Raw genomic sequence first — 26,636 nt, 5'->3', positions numbered from 1 at the left:
TGACCATATTTTTTACCTAAAACTCAGCACAAACATACTTAACAAAATGTTCATACACCTTCCATCTTACAAGCTTTTTCTTGTTCTTTGTCAACTTCCCCCGATTCCAGGGTGCATGCTGTTATTGTAAATAGCCTCTCTCCTCCCCATAATAGCTAGCATGTAGCTAAAAACTCATTCAACTCTTGTAAAAATCCCATTAGGTATTATTTTCTCACTTAAGAGACCATTCCCATTTTATAAGAAATTGAGGCTTAGAGTGAATAGGCCACTTATCTGAAGTCACAGAAAAGTTCAGTGACAAAGTTGGGATTTGAAGCCAGGTTTGTCCAACTCCAAAATCCACATTTTCCATCATCTTGCTCCACCGTTCCCTGACTGCATAAGCTGCTATCTTTGTGGGCCCGAAAAAGTGGGTGTGTGTATCCAGGCTCACAAGGCCTGCTTCTGGTGCCTTGGCACTGCAGTCTGGGTGGGTCCTGGGTGGGGTGGTGGGGTAACACAGCCCCTCCTTCTTGGAGAAAAAGCTCCTCAAAAAGAAACACGTTGAGAAATGGAATGGTGTGTGTAAGATTTGGGAGTTATGGGGGGGGCGGGGAGCATCTAGAACTTTCCAAATCCCAGTGGGTCTGACCTCACGTAAGAGAGAGTCCTTCCCACCCATGCCCCATCCCTAGGGCTCTCATTCCTGTATCCTCATCTCTGACCCTGCGTACTCTGGTCAGAACACAGTAAGCCTAGACCTGGGATCAGATCGGACGCTTGCACATCATTTTGCCCACAATCTCACATTCCAGGCTGCCTGGGGGGTTGCTCAGAAGGCAGGGCAGGTAGTTGCTGAAGTGGGAAGTGGGGGAGGGCAGGAACCCAGCAAGGTTCCTCCAGCCCTTACTTTGCAGAACAGACAGGGCATGTTGGTGTTCCAAACAGCTGACACCTATGGACAATGCCACTGAACTGCACCTCGGCCTGGTAGAGTGGTTTCAATGTTAGGCATTGATTTGGGGAGGCAGAATGCTATGGGAGCCTGGAAGGCAGGAATCCCTCAGAACTCTGCAGTCACAGCATAGTGCTCACTGGCCAATTCTAAATGATTTACATGCATTAATTCATGTAATCACACAGCAACTCCATGAGGTACCTACCATCGTTATCCATTTTACAGGTGAAGACATTCAAACAGCAACTTGTAACTTGCCCAAGGACATGGGTAAATACTGATTATCCAACTGTAAAACTGGATACAAATGCCTGCCTTACACCTACATAATTCAGGTTTTGTAGGACATCAACTCTCACGCATTTGTAATAAATTAGTATTCCTTAATCTGGAACCATTAATGTTTTTACCCTTCTACTTTTTTGTATACAGGAAAGATTTTTCCAGTGGGCCCTAAGTAATGTGGGTGCAGAAAGTTCCTGGAAAGACCCAAAAGAAATTGGTAACTACAGCAGTGTCTCCAGTCAGGGAAAGGTGGGAAATTTACATTTCACAGTGGTTAAACAAGATATTTAAATTAATTTTTTTTTTTAATTTAAGGGCTTGCGCAGTCACAGGTGAGTGTGGCCAGGGTTTCTGCTTCACAGACAGCGAGAGGATGAGCCAAAGCTTGAAGGCAAAGCTTAACATCCATCTACACTGGCAGGGTGGCTCGCCCAGGATCACCAGCAAGTCACAGCGAACTCAGGGTCCTTTACCCGACAGTACGGGCTGGGGTTGGGGGTGGGATTTTTTTAATGCGTCAGGAGGGAGGGCGCTGGGGCACACGGAACTTTGGAACTTCGTGGGGTTGGCTGCGCCCGGGAGGCGGTGCCTGGGCTGCGGGAAGAAAAGGCCCGGCCAGTCCGGCCCCGCCCTGTCCCATTTAAGAGACCTCGCCGGCAGCTGTGGCCGTTCCTGGACAGCAAGACTCGCTCCCTTATTTAAAGCAGGTGTCCTCACTCGATTCTCGCGCTGCCCACACAGCCCAGAGGCCCCCGGCTCCCCTTTCTGCGCCCGTCCGGGCAAGGGCCGCGCCATGCCCAGCCCCGGGCAGCGAGGCTGCCGGCCGCCCGCTACCTCGGGCGCCCGGGTCCAGCGCCCGCGCTCCAGCTGCTCTCCCGCGCCCGCGTCTCCCGCGCCCGCGTCCCCCGCGCTGCCGCGCCGCTCGGCAGGCCCAGGCCCACCCCGTGCAACCGGACGCCTCGAGTCCTCCTTCTCTGTCGAGGCCATCCTGGCCAGACCCGACCGCCGTGCGCCCGCCATCTCCTCTCTGTCTGTCTCCGCCGGCGCTGCCGGGGGCCTCTGGACCGCGCCCGCCCGGCCTCCCGCTCCGGCTCTGCCCGGCGCGTGCCCGGCTACGTGGCTGCCCGCCTACCTGAACGCGGGGCTCGACCAGCGGTGCCCCCTGCTCCCGGTGCTGCGCGCCGCCCACTTTTGCGGCCTCCAGGGCCTCGGCGTCACAGGTACGAGGTGGCGGACGGCCGCGACGGTGGGCACAGGGTAGAGGAGAAGTCCCCGAGTTTGAGAGCCACACACTGTTAGAGTGGGTGGAAACGCTATGACCCTTGAGCCTGCCGTTGATACCGGACGGAGAGAGGGACCCAGACCGGGTGGGAGGCTGCCCGGCCCGCCGCTGAGGTGGGAGAAGTTGTGTGTGGTGAGGCGGGTGCGGAGCGGGAGGTGAGGGCGGGCCAGAGGGGGCTCGGAAGACAACTAGGGCCAGCGCAGGGCTGCAGGGGGCCCAGCCCCGCGTCCCTGGACGAGGGATTGGTAGAGGCCCTTGCTCCCTCCCACACCCGCTTCGGATAACGCTTGGTGGCGCAGGCTCTTCCCCAAAGCGGCTCTCGTCGCGAACCCAGGGCCCGGTCTTAGACGGGAGAAGCGGATGCTGCCGCTGGTACCCTCCAGCGAGGAGCTGTTGGGAGTTAGCCGACGCGGTTACGGCTCTGCGCCTGCTTGCTTATAGCTCTTAGAGTGGTACCTTGGGGCTCTGGGCCCTGGAGCGCAGTCACTTAAATCCCAGCGAGACTTTAACCATTGAGGTAACTTTCTCCTCTAGCATTAACATCCATCTACACGAGTTTCTGCCATCTTTGGCTCTCTGGCTCATGCATCCGCGTGGTTCCCATGAAGGAAAATAGAAGCAAAGTTAGTGCAAGCTTATTGACCCAAACCAAGATCCCTGTAAGACAATCTTACCTGGTTCCTACTTCCTGGGTTCCCCCCATCCTGCATCTCCTCAACTCCCTTCAGCTGGCATTTCTCCTAACAACGTGGGAGAGAAACACTGGTCTCCCAACCCCATCCAAATTCGTGCCATGAATAAGCCACAGCCCTCACTCCAAGCCACCTTTTTCTAATCCCCACACACCTGAGGTTTGAATTGCAGTTTACTACTTTGTATATGGTTGTCTCATTTTCAAGTTAGTTTTTGCATGGGTATTACATCCACACAGTTCAAACTTTAAAATGTTAACTGAGATATAGTATGGAGAAGAGTTTCCTTTACCACTTCTGTCCCCCAGCCACCTGGTTCTCCCCACCCCGCAGGCAGCCAGACACCAGTTTCTTCATTCTTCCAGTGGTATTTTATACCAGCACACACGTATATATGTGTGAAAATAAATACATATATACATACATACACACACACACATTCTTCTAACCCCCATACTAGACACACTGCTCTGCACCTTACTGTTTTCACCTGACCGTGCATCAGAGATTTTTTCCTTGTAAGTCCATGCAGAGCTTCTTTGCCACAGAATGGTCCATTGTAAGGATGTACCATATTTTAAATCTGGCCCCATTGATTATTTTTCATAGTTTTCTATTAATGCTTATGTTTATGGTAAGCCAGGTGAGACCAGTGGTTTGGGTCTTGAGCAGCCAGGCCTCACTCCCTTCACTGGGGCAGTTTCGTTTGCCAGCCCTGGAGCCTCCCCAAGGCTAGTGGGAGCTGAGCAGTCTTAGCACTGCACTTGCCAGGCCTCTGTCTGGAACACTTCCCTCCAAGCTAGCCCAAGGACTTACTTCCTCACTCCTTTGGAGTTATGACTCAGGTACTGCCCCCTGGCAGACCAGTCTCCATCTCTGCTGGCCCACAGCTCTATGAGCTGAAAAGCACCCTTGTGTGCATTAGAAAAGGTCACCCCCTAACTTCAAGCTGGCACAACACCCTGTCAGGCAGGAAGAATTGGCCTGTGGAGAGTGGTCAGAATTTCAGACTCCACTTACCCTCTCAGCTGGGTACCTGTGTGCAGGGCACAAGCTATACATAGTGGCCCTGTTCAAGTGTCAACTTAGTGAGGTGCCTACCTTTCTAAAGATACAAACTATCCCCCCTCCCCCTCCCACACACTTAACCCTGTCCTTCCCTGCTTTATTCTTCTCACTAGTGCTAATCCTTTTCTGACATACTCAATATTTTACTTATTTGCCTTTTTTTACTGTTAGGGATTTTCTGTTTTGTCCTGGAACCATGTCTGAAACATAGTAGACATTCAAAAAGTTGATTGAACAAAAAGGATGAACCCTCACTCTTTGTTCAGAAGCAGGTCTCTCCTCTGCTCATCCCATAGGGTTTTCCTGAAGTAGCCAAGGAAAGGAAAGGAGAGATGGAGGTTTGGCAGCTCCTCTAAGGGCCAAAGATTATGCCACTCACTTGAAGAATAATGGAGCCCGAAGCAGTCTCACAACACTGTCCCTTCTTTCTCATTTGTTTTACTTCTGCGCAGTCTCTTCCCACCCTGCCTTCTTGCTGTGTTACCTGGCCAAGGGTAAGACAGGGCAGTGGAGCTGTGAGCTTGTTCTCTCTCCTCTAAGATGAGAAGCTAGGGGGTTACTGGCTAACCTCTCCTCCTGCTAATTGCTCTTCAGGCTTGGAGCTGGCTCACTGCCTAGGCCTCTGGGGTCCCCGCAACTGGGCCCAAGCTCAGGACCTTCAGGACACTGAGAGATCCCAAAAGAGGGTCCGAACCATGTTTAACTTGGAGCAGTTGGAAGAGTTGGAGAAAGTGTTTGCAAAACAGCACAATCTAGTGGGGAAGAAGAGAGCCCAGCTGGCAGCCCAGCTCAACCTTACAGAGAACCAGGTGAGAGCAGGGACTCCTGTGGGGCCCGGGCTGCACCTAGGGACAGATACTACTCTCTCAAAGACCCTGAGTTGGGGCTGGGAGGAATTTATAGGCCTTCATCCTCTGTGCCATGCCAATGGGGGAGACAGGCCCTAACCACTGGCACACTCCCTTCCCTATATGTTGAGAAAAATAGTCCTATTTGAAATCACATTATGGAAACAACACATGGTGTTAATCTAGAACTTTATAATGTAATGTCTCCATGCTAAATAAGGAGCTGACAGTGAAATTAAGTAGGTATTCAAGGGACTAAATATTAAAAATAATAAACATTCCCTTGACCTCATATTCCCCTCTGGCTACAGCATCATCTCTCTGCTCTTTTCAGAGGCAAACCTATCAAGAACTGGCTATGTTCTCTGTATGTCCTCACCTCCCATCTACTCCTTAACTCATTGCAATGTGAATTCTTTACCTACGATTTCATTGAACCTTCTCATCAAGGTCTCTAATGTCCTCCATGTTGCCAAAGTCAGCAGATGCTTTCCTTTCCTCATCTTACCCCACCACTCAGCACAGTCAACCACTCCTTCTCTTATGAAATACACTCTTCTCTTGGCTTCCAGACACCACACTCTCTTGGTTTTTCTCCTGGCTTTTTGGTCCTTTCTTCTTGGTTGCCTTTGTAGGCAACTCTTCTCTTTCTGACCTCAAATTTTCCTCCCTAGCTGATTTAATCTATCCCCATGGGTTTTAAATACTATCTGTAAGCCAATGACTCCCTAATTTTTATCTTCAGCCCACCTCTCTTTCCTGACTTGTACATCTAACTACCTTCTTGAGGCCTCCACTTGGATGTCTTGTGGGCAGCCATTTTAAACTTAAGTCAGAACCTCAATTCTTGATTTTTTTTCTCCCCATATCTCTTCCTTTTCCCACATATGGCACCACCGTCCACCCAGTTGCTCAAAACACTTAGTCATCCTAGATTCCTCTTTCTCTCCCACTTCCAATCCATCAGCTGGCCTTTTCACTTCTACCTCCAAAATACAACTGGATTCATTTCATTTCTCTCCAGCCCCCAGTTCCAAATGGGACTGTTTTTCTCATCACACAGGGAGGGGAGCGTGCAGCCCCAGCTCTCACTGGATCCCTGCAATAGTCTCCCCAGCTATCTCCCCAAATCTGTTTATATCCATTCTTCACACAACTGCCAGATGTGCAATTTACTTGACATGTAAATAGGACTGTGTTGCATCCCACTTAAAAGCTCGAAGTTGACACTTCTAACCCACGGCCTTCACAGTTTCCCTTCCTTTGCTTTCCCCTCTCAGATGTGCCTGCCATGCTGTCCTCCTTTTTGGTCCTCAGACGCTCCAAGCTTGGTTCCCCTGCCCTGGCTTGCTTTTTTCTCTGTGCCCATCGGGCTGGCCTCTCATCCTCTGAGCCTCAGCTTAAGTGCTGGTTCTTCAGGGAGGCTCAAACCCCTGTTCATACCCCCTTTTGTGTTTATACATTTGTTTCCATGTTTGTTATTAGTCTCCCTCCACTGGACTATGAGCTCCATGAGGGCAGAGATCATGCCTCTACTGCTCACTATTATCACCGTCACCTAGGGTGATGCCTAGTTCATATCAGGAGCTCAATAAATATTTGCTGAGTGAATGAGTGGTGACTGGAATTAGAGGGAAGGGTGTGTTTCCCTTAGAATGAAGAGTAAATTTTGACCAGAGAGGAGTGGGGACTGTGGGAATGGGGGAAGCAGTGGGAACTGCTGGTCACATTCTGATCTCTTCTCACTGCCTCAATTACAGGTGAGGGTCTGGTTCCAAAACCGCAGGGTTAAGTATCAGAAGCAGCAAAGGCTGAGACTGCCAGCTGCATCTGCCATGGCTGCCTCCCTGGATGAGCCCTCCAGCAGCTCCAACACCACCATCCAGAGAGAAGACGCAGAGTCAGGAGTGGACAGCTGAGGACTGGGACAGAGGCTCAACCCAAGCTGTTTGGGCTAGTTCTTCCTGGGGGCACCAACTGGACCTCCCTGTTCCAATTCTTAATGAAGAGCTTGTCAGGTCAAAGGGCATCAGGGGAATCTGAACTGTCAAGCAGGGCCCCCCCTTTCCTATATCTACCCCTGGGAGCTGTAATAATGCAAATGGTCATGGGTACAGACTTTGGCCTTCAGCTGTGTCCTTGGCTAAGTTACCGAACTTCTGAAGTTTTTTTCCCCACCTGTATAATGGGTATGTTGATAACGTAGACCTCCCAGGGCTGAGATGATGTCTGTAAAACACTTATAGTGTGCCAGGCTCAGTACTAAGTGTGCAGTAACTATTAAGGCTTATAGGTCCCCTTCATCTGTGGGAGTAATACCTCACCCCTGGCTTCTCCAGGGATTAATCTTTGCCTGGCCTGGCTGTAGACGAGAGAGGGCCTCCTTGAATCAGTATATGGTCCTAGAAGACTCTTCCCCATTGGAGATGGTGGAGTTGAGAGCAAAGAAGGAAGGGCAGACCATTTAGCCCATTTCCTCTCACAGAATTTACCAAAGTTTTCTTATTTTGTCTGAACTGTTAACATTCTCAGAAGGAGCTCAGGCCCAGCTGCCTCCTTGGAGCAGACATGCTACCCTGAACACCATCTTTTTCCGTCTAGCTACTTGACTTGACCCCCTATCCATCTTCATACGGAGAGATTTAACTCTGCCTTTGCCAAAACTGGCATTTTGTCATAAACTCTGCTGTATTATTATTCCCCTGCTTCACAACCAGTTCTCATGGGTCCCATTCCTTCCCAGGAATCTACTCGGTTTCTTTCCAAGAAGCGTAGCTGATAGCCTACTCTTGTGAAGCCTGCCACCAATATTTCCAGAGCTAATTTCTCTAGCACTCCACATTCCCTGGCGGGCTTCCGTTGAGGGTATTCATTTAGAATACAGAATGACTTCTGGGTGTTGAGATGAACTGGTGGAAGGAGGACTGCCCTGCCACCTGGTGGTGAGAGAGGGCATGGTCCACACTGCTCTCCAGAGTTTTCTGAGGGAGGGAGGAAAGGCAGGGAGCCAGGGGTGGCCTTGGGAAACCACCTGCCGCCAAGGCAGTTGACCATCGCCTCCAGGACCAAGCTGCAGCTGGAGGGAGGCCAGGGTCCAGCTTCAAGAACCCTCCTGTTCCTGTCTTCCGGGAAATCCTTCCTAATGCTGGACCCAGTCAGCTCTATTAAAGGAACACAGCTACATTTGCCTCTTCCAGGAACCATCGGCTCACTTTTTTTTTTTTTTAAATCACCAGCAGTGACCTATTCAGCAGTTACTGGGCTCTATCAAATCCCTAAATGTCACCATGAGACCGCAGCAGATGCAGACACAGGTCCCTTTTCAAGTAGCACGGAATCATTTGGAGGACGAGAGAACAAACTGAGACATGGTGGTCAGGCCTGGCTGTGGGGACAAATGTTCAGGTCAGTCCTGAACAAGAGAATAGGTCCCTCTCCTGTTGTCAGGACAATGAGAATCTGCAGACTCACTTCTGCATACAATCTCACGGGTTCTTAGACCCTCCAGCACCCCCAGGCTACAAGGTCCCTACGCCCTGAAGAGTCTGAGGAAGACACATGTCCAGCTTGATCTTTCGTAGGACAGTCTTTCCCGCTGCCAGACTGCCTACGGAAATAGGAAATCTTGCGCCGGACTTTGTAGGATGGATAGGTGGGGTAAGCTAGTTCTTCCCTTCAGGTTGAGGGCCAGAGAGGATAGCAGTAAGTCAGCCCGTTGCTGTCCCACCCCATGACTGGGTCCAGAGAGTGCTTTACTCAAGACGGACCACTGGGTGGCAGAGACAACAAACACAAACGTGAACTCGGATACAGGTACACAGATCAAAACTACACGCACACACAAGCTCTGGTACTGGCCACGAAGATAGAGACAGAGGCAAAACTGCGCAAAGCCAGGCCCAGCTACACCCAGTAAACGAACTACTTAACCTACAGATACATAAACCAAAAAGATCCAAATTAAGACCGGCTACCGCGCAAACCCTCGCAGCCTCGGGGACGCTCACGCTGGGGTCGGGGCCAGTGAGGGGCGGGGCCTCCCGGGTCGAGGCGGGGTCAAGGGTCAGCAGGCGGAGGTACGCCCAAGATGGCGGCCTCCATGTGCGACGTGTTCTCCTTCTGCGTGGGCGTGGCGGGCCGAGCCCGGGTAGCCGTGGAAGTACGCTTCGTGAGCAGCGCCAAGGTGAGGCCGCGGCGGACCGTGCCGAGGTACCCCCACCCGGCCCGGCCTTGGAGACAGCCCCACCGGACCCCATGCCTGGAATCTAGAGGCTCCTCTGCCGCTCGGGCGCTGCGGCCCGTTTTCGGCTCGGGGCCCGGGGGCTACTTGTCCCCGCGCTCAGGGTTCCGGGGCGGTCATGCGGTGGGCCCGCCCGAGCCCGCTGAGTTTCCGTGCGCGTCACCTGCCCCCGTGGAACCGGGCCTTTCCGCCAGTGGGGCCGGGGAGCGCCAGGCCGGGGGACCTTACTGCTGGGTCCTGGGAGCTGTGGGCGGGACGTGCTGGGCAGGGGGAGCTGCAGTACAAAAAGGCCTGGGTCCTCAGGGAACTTTTTGAGTGAGATTTGGGTGGGGGTTGAGGGAAAAGGCCAGGACACTTCACGAAGGGGCTTGGAGTGTTAAGGAGTTTGGACCGAAGCCCGTAGTAGCATTGAAGGGTTTAAATCAAGAAGGTGACATTTTGTTGTTTTATTACCGTGTTTTAGAAGTTCATTGTAGAAAAAAAGCGCATGTAAGGAAAGAGAAGGTAAAACACTCAGAATCTATATTTGTGCAAATATGTGCATATTAAAACTGTATTTTTAGAAACTGCTTTTTGATGCAGCAGTAAATATTTCAATATCAATAATGCTACGTAGTAACTTTTAAGAGTTGAGTAATAGTCTGTTTCATGGGAGGACCTCTGTTCACTCAACAACTGCTCATTTATGGACCCTTATGTTGTATCTTGTTTTTTATCCCTGAGGTCAAAGATATTGGAGCTCAGTGTCTGTGCACACATCCTTTTGTTCTCACCAGCACTGAGTATTTTCTTTCTTGGATATCTTTGCTGGTTGATTTGTGCAAAATGATATCGCTTTGTTTTCATTTATATTTGTTTACTAATGAGGTTGAACAGTTTGTCATGTGTAGTGGCTGTGTGTATCCTTGGTCTTTGCCCTAGATGTCAGCCTTCTAGTCATCTGTCTCCTGCTCTCAACATCATCCTACTCATCCAGTTCCCGAACCCAACCTTCCATTGTCCTCTTTTCACTCCAGAGGCATCTGGAGTGTTCCTCTCTTCCTGTGGTAAATCAGCTCCCATATCCTTGGCCTCCTCAGCTGCCCACAACTCCATCTCCACCCCAAGGCCTCCAGTGCTCTTCATTGGCTCACAGTTTGATGGCGTCTCAGTTCCGTCGCTCTTAGCCTGCAGAGATACCTTTACTTTCACTTCACCCCTATCTCTCAGGCCCCTCCTTGTTTTACTTCTTCTCTCTTACTTCATCACTTCAGCCACTCTCCTTGCCCAATTGTCCTGTCCTAGCCTTCTATCAAAACCCCAGCTCTGGAAGAATGAGTTGGCTTCCCTCTTCATGCCTACAACATCTGCTGCTGCAGAAGAATCACATACTCAGACCTGGTGACAAGATGGCTTATCCTGGGCTTTTTGCCTCTACATTCATAAAGTGAGATTAGTTTGTGATTTTTTTTTTTCCTTTATGGTATCTTCCTTAGGTTACCACATCGAAATTATGCTTGTTTGTTTTTTAATAGAGAGGCTTTCCATTTTTTCTCTGTTATTGAATAGTTTAAATAGCACAAGAATTACTTATTTGGTTTGAGAGAGCTCGCTCATGAAACCATATAGCCTAGGGGGTCTCACATGGGGGTAGTTTTTGACCACTTTCTCCATTGCCTCTATGGATATTGGCAGGAATGATTTCCAAAATTTTACCAATTGCTATGCCAGGGACATGACCAGTCAGAACAGAAACCTGACCAAATATGGTAGATGTCAACCAGGATGCTGTACTCATGCACATCAGGCAGGTATTGGCATTGCAAGTCTGTCTTGGCTTTCTTCCTTTTGAATTCACTTTTGGCACTTGATATTTTTCTAGAAAATAATTTAATAAAGAATTAATTTACTACATAGTCTTAGATATTTTGGTACAATCTTTTTTTTTTTTTTTAAACTTGAACTTTTCAAATCGGAGATAAACTTTGCATAGTTTGTACCCTTTCCATTCAGGTTCCGTTCTCTCCAGTCTTCTTGGTAATGTGAATTAGAGTTGTTTTTCTTGAAATACTTTATATGTTTGGGGGATAAGTGGTTTCATAGAGGAACAGCTCTGATTCTTCCCTTTGCTTTACTAAATATTTCCTACATTTGGTCCTCCAGAAGGAGGGAGAAAGAGATCAATATTAATTCAATATTGAGATTTGAGATTGTCAGAAGTAATGTGGATAGCTGTCCATATCTTGTTGTCCCACAGAGGAAGGCCAGGTTTTCATTTTGCTAGATGGATCCCAGGGGCTACTAGGCATGGAGGTGGGCTTCTAGAAAGACAACCAGGCTGCATCCACGGCTTTGCCAGTGGTTTTGTTCCAGCTGCCCCACTGTGCCATATTAGAGCTCCCAGAGTTATTCACAGGATTGAGATGTGTGGCTCACGGGGTGCTCAGGGCCTGTCCAGGTCTTTACATCCTGCTGCTGATTTTGGGAGGTGCCCCTGTCTATCCAGAGTGCCAGTGCTAGAAGGAAACCGGGAGCTACCCAGGAGGCAACGTGACAGGACATTTCACTGCTGTGTCAGTCATTTCCTTTCTCTCTCTTTTCATGACAGTTCACTGTTGGCAGGGGCACCACTCCTCTGTATAGTGGGAGAAAGTGCCCAGCTGGGCCAGTAACTGCCTAGGTTCTGAAGCTGTCTCCTGCGTCCCTTTGCACATTTGAGAGATGGCAGTTCAACAGTTTTCTCATGCTTCATCCTGTACATATCCACAGTGCTTTAGACCAGTATTTCTCATTTAATGTGCATATGAACTGCCTGGGCATCTGCAGCTGATTTTAATAATGCAGATTCTGATTCAGCAGGTGTGGAGTGGGGCCTGAGATTCTGCATTTCTAACATCTCCCAGGCAATACCCATGCTGCCCAGTCCATCACTTCACTTTGAGTAGTAAGGAGCTAGAGTTCATGAAATTCCTTCACCTGTGTTATATCACTGCATCCTGGAAACTACCTGGTAGGTATTATTATAATACCCACTTTTCACATGGTAAACAGATGCAAAAAAGTGAAGCAACGGGCTCAAAGTTTCACAGCGAGTTAGCATTAGGACTGGTGCTAGGATCAGTCATTCCTTTCAATGTAACACCTGAGAACTTGTTGGCTGCCAGGTACTATGAATGCTAGGTGCTGTGAGTACCCAGCTGACCAGGGAAGAAGGGCATATTCTCCTGCATAGGCCTCTCCCTCCCGTGCTGTAGGATTTCTATGCAACCCTGAGGAGCAGCATCACGACCAGGATCCTGGAGGGGCATGTGGGTGACTCAGAGAAGGCCGCCCTGTACCAGTTCCTGGTACTGGAGGCTCCAGCCTGCTGTGAACCTTGGCCCTGCTCTGGCCATCCTAAAAATTCTCTGATTAGTCTGACATGGCTGATGTGGTGGCTCTCTTCCCATCCCAGGCCCTCTGCTCTGGACAGGCTGGTAGAAGTGCGACTGAAACTGGGCAGAGCTGCATTTCCAGAGGAGGCAGTTATGGAGGGTGCCGACCATGCTCCATGAACCCTCCTGAGGCAGAGGCCTCTGATGAGAGGGAAGCACGTGGGGGTGAGGAGCCCTTGAAGCTATGTTCTCTGTCTCTTCTTATGGCCATCCTATTCTTCTCTGCCCTCTTAGGGAAAGGGGTTGTTTGCCACACAGCTGATCCAGAAGGGGGAGACCATATTCATCGAACGGCCCCTGGTGGCTGCACAGTTTCTCTGGAATGCACTTTATCGCTACCGAGGTGAGCACATCTCACCTACTCCTGAGGGCTGTTGGGCCCAGCAGGCTTTGCGCATGGAAGAGAGTACATACATCCCTACCGGCTGCCGTCTCTAGGACTCCAGGTGTTGGGAGGAAAGTGCATCTTCCCTCGGAGAGCTGCACCTGAGAACCATGCCTCTGTCTAATCTCAGGCCATTTGGGGCTGTGAGCCTGCTGCAGAAAGGTTCTTCCAAAGTGCTCCTTGGGGGAGGACTGTCACTCAGGTGGAACTCAGTGTGGCCTATACTGTAAGGTACTAGATGTCGTGCTGAAGGGCTCTGTGCCAAAGTGGAGCCCTCTGCCAAGAGGAGACCCCATGCCCCTTGGTCAATAAAGGCTGTGTTAGGGGTCAGAAACAAATAGGACGCTCTTAGCTTTGCCAGTCACATGCTTTTTTCACACTTTTCTTGGGCTAGAGAAAAATCTGTGAAAGGAGGGTCACTCGGCTCCAGAATGTGGGGAAAGCCCAGTTTGGGGGCTGGGTGGGGAACCCCATAGACTAAGTCCCATCAAGAAGCAGAGAGAGTCTGCCGGGAGGAGTGGGGACTTCGGAGAGGGAAGAAGGCATCCTCTATAATGCGTGTGAAATACATTCATTTAACATAGTCATTCATTCACTCACTTCTCATACTTTTATTGAACACCTTCTCTGAGCTAGGTGCTATGTTAACCCTGGGCATATTGCTGTGAAAAGGACAAATGTGGCCCCAGCTCTCAAGACACTTAATTGTCAACATCTGGCTCTCTCCCCCAGCCTGTGACCACTGCCTCCGGGCACTGGAGAAGGCAGAGGAGAACGCCCAGAGACTGACTGGGAAACCAGGCCAGGTTTTGCCTCACCCTGAGCTGTGCACTGTGCGCAAGGACCTGCACCAGAATTGTCCCCACTGCCAGGTGAATATCCCTGGGGGCTAAGCTGAAGTCCTCTCTGGGGAGACAGGAGTGAGGACAGACTTGGTCATGGCCCTTGAGAGCCCGAATGTAGAGAAAGACATGAAAAAGACATTACTGTGCCAGTTTCGTCCTCTGTTCCAGTCCCATTGTCTAGAAAATAGGCTTGGTGGGAGCTTGCCCTCTTCCTAGGAGCCTGGCAGGGGCCTTTCCCTGTACCTGAGAAGCAGTCTCTCCTTCCCACGTTTTTACAAGCCTGGGTCACGTGCCCCTCTCACATGTCTCCAGAGCACTGTATGCTTTTTCATCTCACAATACCACTGACTACTGCTTAGGGGCTATTTGTGGAAGGAGTACAGTTAGAGGAGGTGAGACCACATGGGTGTCTGTGCCTCACCCCACTGCCAGATCCTAGGGTGCTGACCTCCACCTCCCCCAACAGGTGACGTACTGCAGTACAGAATGTCTGCTAGCCGCAGCTGAGCAATACCATCGGGTCCTGTGCCCAGGCCCCTCCCAGGATGACCCCCTGTATCCTCTCAATAAGCTGCAGGAGGCATGGAGGTAGGTAGCATTTCCTCTCTTCTCTCCTTTATCCTTCCCTCCCTGCCTGCCTTCCCCACGCTTAGTGGATGCAGCCATCTTTGTTAAGTTACCAGCCCCTAGATTTTTCCTCCATTCTTAGGGCTAAACTATCACCCATTCCCTCTGCCTTAAATCTGAGCCACCAGTCCTACCATTCTCAGCATTTTACACACTCCCAGGAAGAGCCCCATGAAGCCCATAGGGATATAAAATCCTGCCCAAGTCCTTGCCAATGAATTTCTCTCTTTGGTTATAAATGAGATTGGTAGGAAAGATTCTCTGTAGTAATCAGACTGGGCTTCCCTGAATTCAGCTACTGGGGAGGGAAGTTCTAGGCCAGGAAAGATTCTCTGTAGTAATCAGACTGGGCTTCCCTGAATTCAGCTGGGGAGGGAAGTTCTAGGCCAAACCTTTTTCTTTCTCCCCAGGAGTGTTCACTACCCCCCTGAGACTGCAAGCATCATGTTGATGGCCCGGATGGTGGCCACAGTGAAACAGGTGAGCCCACCTGATCTCAGGGAAGCTGACTCTGGCCTCATTCAACCCTTGGCCTCAGTTTTCTTCTCACCTTAACACTCTGGCTTGGATATAGAGTTCCTTCTGGGCTTCCCAAAGGGAGAGCTGCTTGCTGTGTAAACCTTAGGAGTAGCTAACCATAAATCTAGCAGGGGACATGGGGGCTCATCTTGCCTGTGGTCTGTGATCTATGGATGACTTCCTGTGCAGCAGCAATTCATATATAAGCACCACCTTTTCAGGATTGTGTCTCTTAGATAAAGCGAGAGAAGCCACTCTGACCCCTTTAGTGTTGTTGCTCGTCAGCCTCGTCCTCCTATTTTCCCAAGTGTCGTGAACTGGCTAGCTTGGCACCAGCTGGGAAGGTGGTTGGGTGTGGGCAGGGTGGGCAGGAAGGGTCTACTTAGAAGCTCATGTGTGATGGTGTTTCTCAGGGCAGGGGTTTTAGAATGACAGCGCTCCTCTCACGTGGGCAGGAGTGGCAGTAAAGAGGAGGGTGTCTGTGAGTCCATGTGTGCACATGCATGCGTGAGCATGTGTGAACCTGACCCTGAAGTATATTTGTTCACTGCAGGCTAAGGATAAGGATCGTTGGATCAGGCTCTTCTCCCAGTTCTGTAATAAAACCGCCAATGAGGAGGAGGAAATTGTCCACAAACTCCTGGGGGACAAATTCAAGGTTGGTTTCTCCACATGACCCTCCCACCCGCCCAGTAGCCTGGGGATGTCCATGGCTACCTAAGGGAAGCTCCACATTTGCTGCCTTCCCAGCCACAGGAAGAAGTTAGAGCCTGGGTCCAAAAATCTGTTCAGAGACTTGTATTCCTGCCGCTATTTAACTTCATGACCTAATGTGGACTTAAAATTGGGAAGTGGGGTGATGACAGAGGACAGAAGGGCTGGGTGCCCTGATGTGGGAAGGCAGGACCCCATGATAGGATAGCAGTGGGTGAATCAAGTGTAATGGAAAGTGGAGGGCTGGGGGTTCCACAGGGTCAGGGAGCGGTGTGAAACAATTTTAGTTGCCAATGTACTGAGCACTTGCTTCAAATCAAAGAACTATGCATTCTCCCTGAGAATAGCAGACTTCCATGCAGGAGCTGCCTGAAGGTGGAGGTAGGTGTGTGAAAGGGCGCTGGGGTGGGCCTTCCTGCACTGAATCTGAGGAAAGGAGGGGGAGGGTCAAGTTGGTCTGGAGGCTGGGGCAGGGAGCCTGGAGGGTGGTGGTGAGGACAGACATTCTAAGCCAGGCTGCCTCCGCCCTGCTGGTACAAGGGCTAGAAAATAGGGAGGAATTTGGGGTTTGCTACCCTGGGTTGGAACAGGCCACTAGACTGCCAAGTCTCTTGGAGATAAGGATTTTGTGGCTTTCCTTTGCCCCCAGAGAAAGCTCGGTCTGTAGAGCTCGCCCTTTTCCTTCCCTTATGTGGTCTTATGGGCCCTGCCTGGGTGCTAATGGGAAATCCCCAGGGATGCTAGTCTCTCCCTGCTTCCCCTAAACCAGGGCCAGCTGGAGCTTCTGCGGAGACTCTTCACAGAGGCCCTTTATGAAGAAGCACTCAGCCAGGTGAGTGTGGGGAAGGTGGGACCAATGGCCTCCCAGTCACTCCAGCACTCCAGGAGCAACCAGGTCAGCGTCTCCTACTGGGACAGCTAAGCCAGAGCAGACCTGGTCTTCTGGAGTTGGGATGGGACTGACTCACAGCAGACTTCCTCAACAGGAAGAAAAGCTAGTGGCTGTAACCTGAATGCTCTTCTCCCTTTTTCCCCACAGTGGTTCACTCCGGATGGATTCCGGTCTCTCTTTGCTCTTGTTGGGACCAATGGCCAAGGAATTGGGACCAGGTTAGGAGAGAATGTTCCAGAGCTGTTGGACTTGTCCCTCAGGGCTGGGGTGGGAGATTGACTGAGGAAGGTAGCCACATCTCTTTTCAAGACTAGGGTGGGGCAGGGTGTGACTCTGGCCAGAATGCTGGACTAAACTCAGTGGTGGGGGTCAGAAAGACTGAGTCTTGGGAGCACTTAGTCTGTTGGGGAAGGACACCCCCACCCACCCCCACCCTCCCCCTGGAGAAGGAAATGGACTTAACTTGCTTGGAGTGGGGGAGCCCTGTGAGCTAGGCCTCCTCCTCTCCAACCATGGCTGCCTGGGACCCCCAGCTCCCTGAGCCAGTGGGTGCATGCCTGTGACGCTCTGGAGCTGAAGCCTCAGGACCGTGAGCAGCTGGACGCCTTCATTGACCAGCTGTACAAGGACATCGAGACAGGTTGGTGAGATGGAGTCTTGGCCTCACCCAACTTTGGAGACATCCGTCAGTTAGACAGTGGACACAGTCTTCCCCCAGGGAGCTCTGAGTTCGTGGTTGGGGAAGGTAATCCCTGTGTGCCTATGGGAAGCTTCAGATCTGTTTGCAGGACATACACAAGAAATGGCTCCGCAATCCGTGCGGAGGCTTGATGCTGGGGGTGGGGGAGGGCTGGACAGTAAGGTGGTACCATTTATAGGAAAGCAAGGCTTGTGCCTCAGAGAAGCAATTTCAGGTAAAATAGTAGTGATTGGGTGGCAAGACAGTGGAGCCAATGCCTGTCCTTATTAGCCTAGTTTCTTTTTCCCACCTATAAAGTGGATGCAATAACATCTGCATATTACTGTCTTACAGCAACTGGTGAGTTTCTTAACTGTGAAGGATCTGGCCTCTTTGTGCTGCAGAGCTGCTGTGAGTCCCGGCATTGAGAAGTGGTAGCCTCACAGCTGCAGTTCATCTCTCTTGGCCCCTTATGGGCTGGTAGAGTTGAGTCTAGGAGTGGGGTTAGGGCTGAGCTTCCTGGGGATATCCCCTCAGCCTTCTCCTTCTATTATTTTTTCATTCATTTATTGGACTCTTGTGCCTTGATATAAAACCTTCCAGTGGGCTAGGCCCAGTGCTAAGGCAGGGCACAGAGCTCTGATTCTTGCAAAGGGAAGCCTGGGCTTTGCCCCACCACTGCCCTGTGAGCTTTGGTAGGAGAGTGTTGTGATAGCCCGGGAGGAGCTCAGGCTGGAAGGCAGTCTCATCAGCACCTGATGGAGGGGGCAGAGCCAGCTCAGACTGTTGTCTTTTCCAGATCCCAGCCTCCCACCCTCTGCTCTCCTCACTGCAAAACCTTCCTCCCAGGCTCTGGGGACACTACTCCTCCCAAACTAGGCTCTCAGAGGGCCTGGCTCAGCTGTTACCAGACATCCAATAACAGACAGGACTGAGTTAAGTGGCCTGGCACGGGCATCCCTTTCACAGCCCTGTCCCTCCGTTTGTGAGACACTGGCAGCACATCTGAGGATCAAGTTGACCAGTGAGGAGAGAAGGGACAGTCATGGCAGGAGGGGAGGGGAGTGATGCGGGATTGCATTAGTGCCTGTGCTCTTCAGGAAAGAGCACTGGACAGGGATATAAGAAACTGGGGTCCCAGGACCTGCCTAGCCCTAGCAGGGATCAGAGAAAGAGGAAAGATGGGACCCAGTGCTCTGCACAGTTAAGGCTGTTATTTTTATTAGTCAACAATCCTCATTACCTGCCTCTCATGACCCAGGCAACCACAGCTGTGTCCCCAATGCAGAGACCTCCTTCCCAGAAAACAACTTCCTTTTGCATCTCACCGCCCTGGAGGATATTAAGCCAGGAGAGGTGAGGGGGCCAGTAGCTGTCGGGGTGGGTGGGCAGTGGGCCTTGCAGGTTCTCTCCAGGAATTGGGAGCAGCAGTGGCTACAGTCCCAAGTTCAGGCTGTTGGGTTGAATCCCCACATGCTCCAGGACATGAGTCTTCCCCATGAGTATACTCTAACCCCACCCCACTTCAAAAGATAACTCCAGAAAGCCTCAGAGCAGTGTTTCAGAGACAACTGTGTGCCTAAGTTCTTGTCCCCAGCTATCTTTTGATCAAGGAATCTGCAGCATCTAAGGAAGCAGGACATGGCCCTTTGTGGCTTGGACTGTGGGGTACTAGTGTGGGTGTGGGGTCCTGGCTCTTAGAGCTGTGCACGGAGCCTGGCTGAAACTTCTTTCAGGGCAAGTAGCTTCACACCAAGATAACCTCTGCCCTTGGCCATGGCCCAAGGCCAAGCATAGCCCCCTGTCTCAGACACAGATTGTGAAAGCCTCATAGTGGCCTCTGCTGTGAGCACAGGGGAATGGATCAGGGTGACCTGCGCCTTCGCTGAAGGGCAGCTCCGGCTCCTGGGGATGGGGCAATGGTTGGACGTAGGGCAGAGGTTGGGGAGGCCCTAATCCCATCTGTTAGAAGCACAGACTGTCAGAGCCCACCTCTCTTCTGCCCATTAGGAAATCTGCATCAGCTACTTAGACTGCTGTCAGCGGGAGCGCAGCCGCCATAGCCGCCACAAGATCCTCAGGTGCCAGCTGGGGGTGTGGTGGGAAGCCGGGCTCTGGGCTTCTCCGTGCTGGTGGCTGCCTGACTTTGTACCTTCACCATCATCCCCCCCACCCTCTGCAGGGAGAACTATCTGTTTGTCTGTTCCTGCCCCAAATGTCTGGCAGAGGCTGATGAACCCAACATGACCTCTGAGGAGGAGGACGATGAAGAGGACGAGGAAGGAGAGCCGGAAGATGCTGAGCTGGGGGATGAGATGACTGATGTGTGATGTCATCCTGCCTGGAAGTGGTCCTACCCCAGACCCTGCCAGAAGAGGGGGCCTTCCCCCAGAGCAGAGGCTTGGAAGGAACTCCCACTCCTGTTGCCTGCTTTCCCCCCATGCCAGCTCTGTTTCTTCCAGAGGGTAAGACAGGCTGGACCCTAGGCCCTCCACCTCCCGCCAGACCTCATGCCCAGGACACTGCTGTTGAGCGGCTCAGGCTCTGCGCTGTCACTGAGCCTCTCAGAACTGGCCTCCCCCTCAGGTATGGGTGTAAGTGGCTGGAACCAAGGTCAGGGCCTAACAGTGTTTCTTCCCCTTGGCCCCATGGCCCCACTTACTCATCCACCTAAGGCTTCACCCTTCTCAACTCACTGTTGAGGGGGTGGTGGTTGGGTCACAAAGTGGCAACCTGCGAACAGCCTGACTCCATTCAAGAAGAGAGGGGGTTAGACACCCTTACCCTCTTCCCCAGTAGCACAGCTGGGAGAGGCAAGAGGGAGGAACTGGGCCTCCAGAGCACCTTCCCTAAGGCTTTCTGTGGGGGACAGTGAACCGGGGGCATTATCTCCCTCTGCTCACCTCCCCACACCCACCATTTAGACATCCGGGGAGTAGAGAATCTCCCCAGACCCCAGAATCTGTCCTTATGCCTTGCCTCTCAGGCCCTGGCACAGTGGCTGGCCTCACAGGGTGTGGAAGAGGTCTCTGCCTCCCTTGGGAGGGACATCATGACCCCTTCCTCCCACCCTCCTCCCACTGAGGACTCTAGCAGCATGGCTGAGTTCTGGGGGATGAAAGGCCTGTGCTCCTTAATTTAAGATGTCCTAGAATCTTCTAGAGCATGGGTCAGTGAGGGGCTCTCCTAGTCTCAGTCTCCATCTTTAGGATCATTTAGGAACACTGAAGTCTTCCAGAAACCTAGGAGAGCTAGGCTAGATACTCAGATTAGCCCTGACTCTCTCCCTCTCCTCCCCAGATTAGCACTACCCCTTACTCTTGGGTTGGAAGCTGTGGAAATTATAACCTATCACCTGCAATTCCTTTCTGCCTACCTTTCCTGAGGGGCTGCCACATGCCCCTGCTGAGGGATCCCAGGGAGGGCAGGTGCCGCCCCACAGGCCCTTTCCTGCATCGTGAGCCAGGTGGAATCTGCCTGTCTGGCCTATTGGGTTCTTAATCCTTCACAGTAGCCAGCACCCCCTCCTCCCCACCTGCCCACTGTTTTCAATAAAATATGAGTGGTGACAGGCCTTTGCAGGAATGCTTTGTGGAGAATGGCTTGATAAGCTGCTCCAGGAAGGCAGCAGTCACACGGGTGGTGCAGAAGTACATAGGATAGAGCAGGGGACTGCAGGAGATGGGAGCTGCAGCTCCCCAGTTTGGGTTCATCCCTGGTCTTGCCTATACTCTGCTGTGCAAAGGTTTCTAAAGTCCAAGAGCAGGGCTCTTCTGAGGTCCAATGTGGATCCTCAGTACCAGGCTACAAGATGAGGCTTTTGCTCAGGGACTGAACTACAGCTTCCCAAGTTTTTGAGCAGGAGGCTGTTGTGATCCAAGATTAGCAATCTGAGCACTGGTCCTAAAGGACCTTGGGCAAGTCATGTATCCTCTCTGGGCCTCAATTTCCTCCCTTCAAAACAAGAGCATGGGACCAGATAAGTGTTTGAAGGCCCCTCCCACCCCTGTGTACTTTTACTCTAGGACACAGTTACAACCCTGATGAGAGGCTTTATTGCTAAAAAGTCAGTGAGGGTTTATTATGTAGTCCTCAAACACCAGCTCCTTATTCCAGCAACTGCTGTGAAAGACCCTGGGTGGGGAGGCTGAAGCCAGGTGGGATGTGACAGGTCTCAGATGGCTCTCAGACCACCTGCTGTTGGCCCCTTTAGTTCCAGACCCTAGCCCCTAAGACCTGGGGCCTGGGTCTTGCCTCTTCCCATAGCATGAGACACCTTAGGAGCCCAGGGGAGGGAAGGCCAGTGGTGTGTCTTCCTTTAACTTAGCCAAGGCCCAAGCCCTTTTCCTCTGCCTGGCTCCCCCAGTCCCCATATGCTATCCCCAAGTCCCAAACAGCAGAATTCCTGGATTTTCCCCTTCCCAGCCCAGAGTTGCTTATGGCTGGAATGTGGGACCAACTCTTCTACCAGAAGGTCCAGGGCGGTTGCAGCAGCTCAAAGGTGGGGATGCTGGTGACATTGACTGGGATGGAAATGATGGCCCATGGCAGCCCATGCTGTTCCAGGGAGCGGCGGATCATGTAGCTGGGAGAGCATGAAGAGAGGTGGTGATGGTCACTTTCCTGACACCCCATTCTGCCCCACTGTCCCCATCACTCTGGGAGTTCCAGAGCCTGAGGACTTTTTTGGCCCTCCAACCAGGGCATCCCAAGATGAGGCTTGTGGGTAGGGACTGGTGATTGCCCTTGACCTCCCCGAGTCATGGCACCCAGCTTGGTGCTGATACAGCCAGAGACAAAGAGCCCTCACCCATCTCGGCCAAGCAGGAAGAGGGCGGGGATGTCAGCTGTGCGCTGGGTACTGTCTTGGATCATCTCCACGTAGAAGCTGTCATTGTCAACTGCGTTGTCAGAGATGATCACTGCCCGCCCACCGTGCTCCTGCACCACCCGGGTCTTGGAGAGGAAGGAGCAGCCCCTGGAAGAGGTGGTGATGAGACCAAAGGAAAGGCAGGGTCCTAGCTATCCATTCCCCAGACCACCACCCTGGGAAGATGAAAGGAGGACCTTGGAGGCTTTTTGATAAAGGCTCACAAGTAAATGGCCAAAGGCTTGGATAATCTTAAGATGTTTCTTAAAGACCCTTAAAAAGATGAATTATTTAAAAGCAGCTATTTCAAAGCATCACCACCAACATTGATCTCAGAATCTACCCTATGCCTGCCTTCCCCTTGTGCCCATGCCTGTTCACTCCTTACCCCCTCTCCACCAGAGCGATCTGGTCCTGGATGAAGAAACCGTTGCTGAGTTCCCCGCAGGCCTCTGAAGGTTCAGCAGGGACAAGGTGAATCTGCTCATACCTTGTGTGCTGAAAGACATTTAGACAGGTGAGAGTGTGGGGAGACACACCTGCTTTAGGACTGTGCTGACCATCCCATCTTATCAGCTTCTCACAAAGTGTGAGGGAAATGAGGAACGATTTCTGTGTACTGGACACTTGAGCATTTTTACTTAATTCTCACAAAGGTCTGTCTAGTCCTATCCCACCCTGCCTTTCCCAGACATAGGAAGGGAAGTTGGTATGGACCCAGAGAGGGGAAGTAACTTGCCTTGAGTCATGTAGTTCAGAGATGGAGCTAGCAGAGCCCTTGGTTTTTCACTACTTCGTGTCCCTAAGAAGATAGCTTTTCCCTCTGTGGTGCCCAGGTCTGTATTATACCCAGATGAATAGCTGGAAGCCCTTCCTGGCTCTGTAGCCCCTGGAAGTCAGCTGGATTCTGCCCCCTTCTCTGTCCCAGCACTCAGGTATGGGTTGAAGTGATGAGGGTCACCTCGGCTTAGTGCGGGGAATGTGGAGACAGGATCAGAGATGAGGGGGCCTCCCTGAACTTACAAAGATACCACCAAAGTCCTTGGCAGGCGTGGCAGTAAAGATGTATCGAATGTCCCCAGGACTCAGCACTTGAAAGTACAAATAATCATGGATGCGTAAGCCTGAAAGGTAAAATGTACAAGTGAGAAGGCTCAAGGGAAAAAAGCTGGTTCAGGTTCAGATCATGGACCCCATGCCTTCAACGGGGCTGGTTAAGGTCTGGGCCCAGAGACCCAGCTTCAGCCAGTTGGGTCCTGCAGGTGGGTAGGATAGATGGTCTCTGCCCTGGAGAGGATAGAGTTGATGCAGACAGAGTTAGTAACCCCAGAGATTTACAGCTGCTGCTGTTGCTGCTTACACAGGTGGGCCAGGAAGACATAGCTCCAGTGTTAACCTCTCTGAGGGTTAATTCATCTGTGCTCTGAAGCAGACTTGGGAATTTCAAGATGGAGATGTGGTAGCCTGTGTACAAAGCAACTCTCACCAAAACTTAAAAGTTGACTCTGGTTCCACTGCCATCCTCCTAGTCCAGCCACTATCATTTCTTGTCCTGGCTGTTGCAGCTTTTTAACTGGTCTTTTTTTTTTTTTTTTGCGGTACGCGGGCCTCTCACTGTTGTGGCCTCCCCCGTTGCGGAGCACAGGCTCCGGATGCGCAGTCTCAGCGACCATGGCTCACAGGCCAAGCCGCTTCGCGGCATGTGGGATCTTCACGGACCAGGGCACGAGCCCGTGTACCCTGCATCGGCAGGCAGACCCTCAACCACTGCACCTCCAGGGAAGCCCTAACTGGTCTATCTTAGCCTCCATTTTTGCTCCCTACGGTCCATTCCCCCAATAACTGCCAGGGATTTTCTTAAAACATCTTAAAGCAAATATCATGTCACCACTTCAACAACTTCCCTTTGCACTTAAAATCTAAACTTAACTCTGGTCTGCAAGGCCCTGCTTGATCTGGCCCTCCAACTTCATCTCTTCCTATGTTCAAGCTACACTGCCCTCCTTTCAGTTTCTTCACATCTCCAAGGCTTCTTACAAGTTCCCTCACCCTACCCCCACCTCTACCCCTTTATATGGCTCACTTCTATTCATCTACCAGGTCATAACTTAAATGTCACTTAGGGAAACCTGCCCTGTGACTGCCCTCCCCTTATGCCCATTCAAAATATACTTTTTCTCCAATGACACTTCTAACATCATTTGTAATTATACAGTATTTGTAATTTTTTGTTTATTGTCTATTTCCTGCACTAGGACAAGGGCCTAAGTTTGTAATTTCATTCAATACTGTATCCACATTATCTAACATAGTGGCTAGGAGAGAGTTGGTGCTCAAAAAGGTTGTTGAATGAATGAACGGCTATTTCCGGCTCTACTGTGTTGAGGAAGGGAATTGCCAGAATAACCAGATATTTCTGGGGTGTGGATCTCTTTAGCACCAAAGTCTAATGATTTACCTGAACTTGAGTCCCTGGTTCCCTTAGCCCAGAGAGACTGAGGAATGTGAAAAGGTGGAAGCTGCTGCCACAGGTCTGTTAGTCAATCAACAAACTATCAAGTCGCTACTGTGTGCCAGGGTTGGGATGGATTGTGGCTTTTGCTGTCCTTTTCTACTGTCCAAAATCAGCCACCCGGTAGAGCTCCACTGGCTTGGCACTGGTCTACATATATGGCCTTTTATCCTGGGAGTGAAGACTTCCCATCGGGTAGATACACTCCCAAGGAAGCTTTCCTGGATTAGCACTAAGCTTCCCCTCCTCCCCACATACATCTTTGCCTGGCCTTTGCATCTGCTGAGCTGTGTAAATCAAGTGTAGGTATACACATGTGCTCAAGTACGTATATGGGTGTATGTTTATGTTCTCGTGTAGGTGCAAACAAGTTGGGTGTGTACGTATGTGCTAGTGCCTGTGAACCCACGTGTAGCAATGTGTGGCCCCGTTTATGTATGTGAGTGCTTAACGTTTCTCCAGCTTGTAGTATCGCTAGTTGCTCCTTGTTCCTCGCCCCCTTCGCCACCTAAGTCAGCGCTAGTGGGGGTAGAGGGAGTCTTACTTCGACGTGGGGGGCTGAGGACTCACAGCCCAGCCTCAGGCCGCACACAGTTCATGTCCCTCGGGAACCACTACCCACCCACTCCAGGCGCCCGTCTCTGAACCTGCCCTGCTCCGAATTCGCGGGGTCCCCAAGGTGACCCGTGGACCCCGGCCCGAGCCGGGCTTAAGCTGGACCGCCAGCCCCGCCCTGAAGCGCAGCCCCGCCCGTTGCCGCTCACCGTGGGCCGCGACGCACGCGGGGAGCCAGAGCACGAGACAACACCAGCCCGCGGCGCCGGGGACCATCTCCAGGGCCCGGCCCGGCGCCGCGCTTCCTCCAGCCGCCCTGCTGCGCGTAGCTCGCCGGACTTCGGCCTGACAGCTGCTCTGGACTCCCGCCCCCAGACCCGCTCACGCCGCCGGTTGGCGCACCGGAACGAGGCCCAGGGCTGATTGGTTCTGACGCCTGCTCGTGTAGCCACCCCTGTGCCCTAGCCCACTTCCTATTGGTGGAGAGAAGTGGGGCCGAGGGCTAATTTGTTTTAACTCTTAACTGCAACTGCCGTCCCTGCCCAAGCATTTCTCTGATTGGATTCGACTCCGCAGGACCTCGCTGGCTGGCGGGGCGGGAGAACTGTAGGTGGGAGACCCGCAGTACTCGCCTCAGCCGCCGAAAGTCTTGGCCAATCAGCTCGTGCGGTCTCGGCCGGATCCTCCCTGTGGCCGCTTCGCAAGACGACGATTTACCTTCCCCTAGTTGTGTTTTCTTCCTTCCCATCCCCTCTTTGGGAAGGCATTCGTCTAGCGCCCAGGTGGTCTCCGGCGACCCCTGCCTAGTTCTACCGGCGCTTGCGCTCTCATAGTCAGTAGGCTCTGGGGACATAGACTGATGTACACGACCCTCGAGGAAGCTCTGGCCAGTGCCGAGCCAGAAAACGAGCATTGGGGCAAGGTGCCCGCGACTGTTTATCTACCATTTACTGTACAACTGTGATTTTGGACACCTAACCTCTCAGCCTCAGTTCTCTCATCTGTAAATTGGGCATGATTTCAGTGCCATCGCGATAGCGTTGTGAGGGTTAAATGAGCTCACGTCAAATGCTTACTTATCAAAAGCCTGTTCCGCAGTCAGCGCTCAATAAATATTTGCGTTTATTGCATTCCTTGGGCTGGCGTTTGAGGGGAGAAGGGAAATGGAATTAGAGTTAGTGGGCGACGCGGCCGAGCAAGGATCCTACATGCTCAAAAAGAACGGCACCATCGAAAACCAGCGACTGACTGTTCCTTTACCACCGCTTCT

General features: G+C 51.7%; 3 protein-coding genes across 3 annotated transcripts; 2 read left to right on the top strand and 1 right to left on the bottom strand.

The window, feature by feature from the left end:
- The first annotated feature begins 2,018 nt into the window (after nt 1-2,018).
- NOTO (notochord homeobox) lies at nt 2,019-7,034 on the top strand. The gene is made up of 3 exons (XM_065890810.1): nt 2,019-2,445; nt 4,862-5,076; nt 6,876-7,034. Exons 1-3 carry the CDS (start codon nt 2,019-2,021, stop codon nt 7,032-7,034), a joined length of 801 nt encoding a protein of 266 aa, XP_065746882.1.
- A 2,168-nt stretch (nt 7,035-9,202) lies between these two features.
- On the top strand, nt 9,203-20,997 carry SMYD5 (SMYD family member 5). The gene is made up of 13 exons (XM_065891286.1): nt 9,203-9,298; nt 13,003-13,111; nt 13,886-14,025; nt 14,465-14,586; nt 15,036-15,105; nt 15,698-15,802; nt 16,628-16,690; nt 16,898-16,968; nt 17,284-17,390; nt 17,784-17,840; nt 18,691-18,785; nt 19,440-19,510; nt 19,612-20,997. The coding sequence occupies exons 1-13, from the start codon at nt 9,203-9,205 to the stop codon at nt 19,757-19,759; spliced, it is 1,254 nt and encodes a 417-aa protein (XP_065747358.1). The 3' UTR covers nt 19,760-20,997.
- A 468-nt stretch (nt 20,998-21,465) lies between these two features.
- PRADC1 (protease associated domain containing 1) lies at nt 21,466-25,790 on the bottom strand. Its single transcript, XM_065891396.1, has 5 exons — nt 25,576-25,790; nt 23,323-23,423; nt 22,688-22,797; nt 22,240-22,407; nt 21,466-22,014 (listed from the first exon to the last, which is right to left on the bottom strand). The coding sequence occupies exons 1-5, from the start codon at nt 25,640-25,642 to the stop codon at nt 21,894-21,896; spliced, it is 567 nt and encodes a 188-aa protein (XP_065747468.1). The 5' UTR covers nt 25,643-25,790; the 3' UTR covers nt 21,466-21,893.
- Nucleotides 25,791-26,636: the final 846 nt, after the last annotated feature.

Source organism: Phocoena phocoena, chromosome 14 (assembly GCF_963924675.1).
Source record: "Phocoena phocoena chromosome 14, mPhoPho1.1, whole genome shotgun sequence".
Classification (NCBI taxonomy): domain Eukaryota; kingdom Metazoa; phylum Chordata; class Mammalia; order Artiodactyla; family Phocoenidae; genus Phocoena; species Phocoena phocoena.
This window is presented reverse-complemented; position numbering and strand designations above follow the sequence as displayed.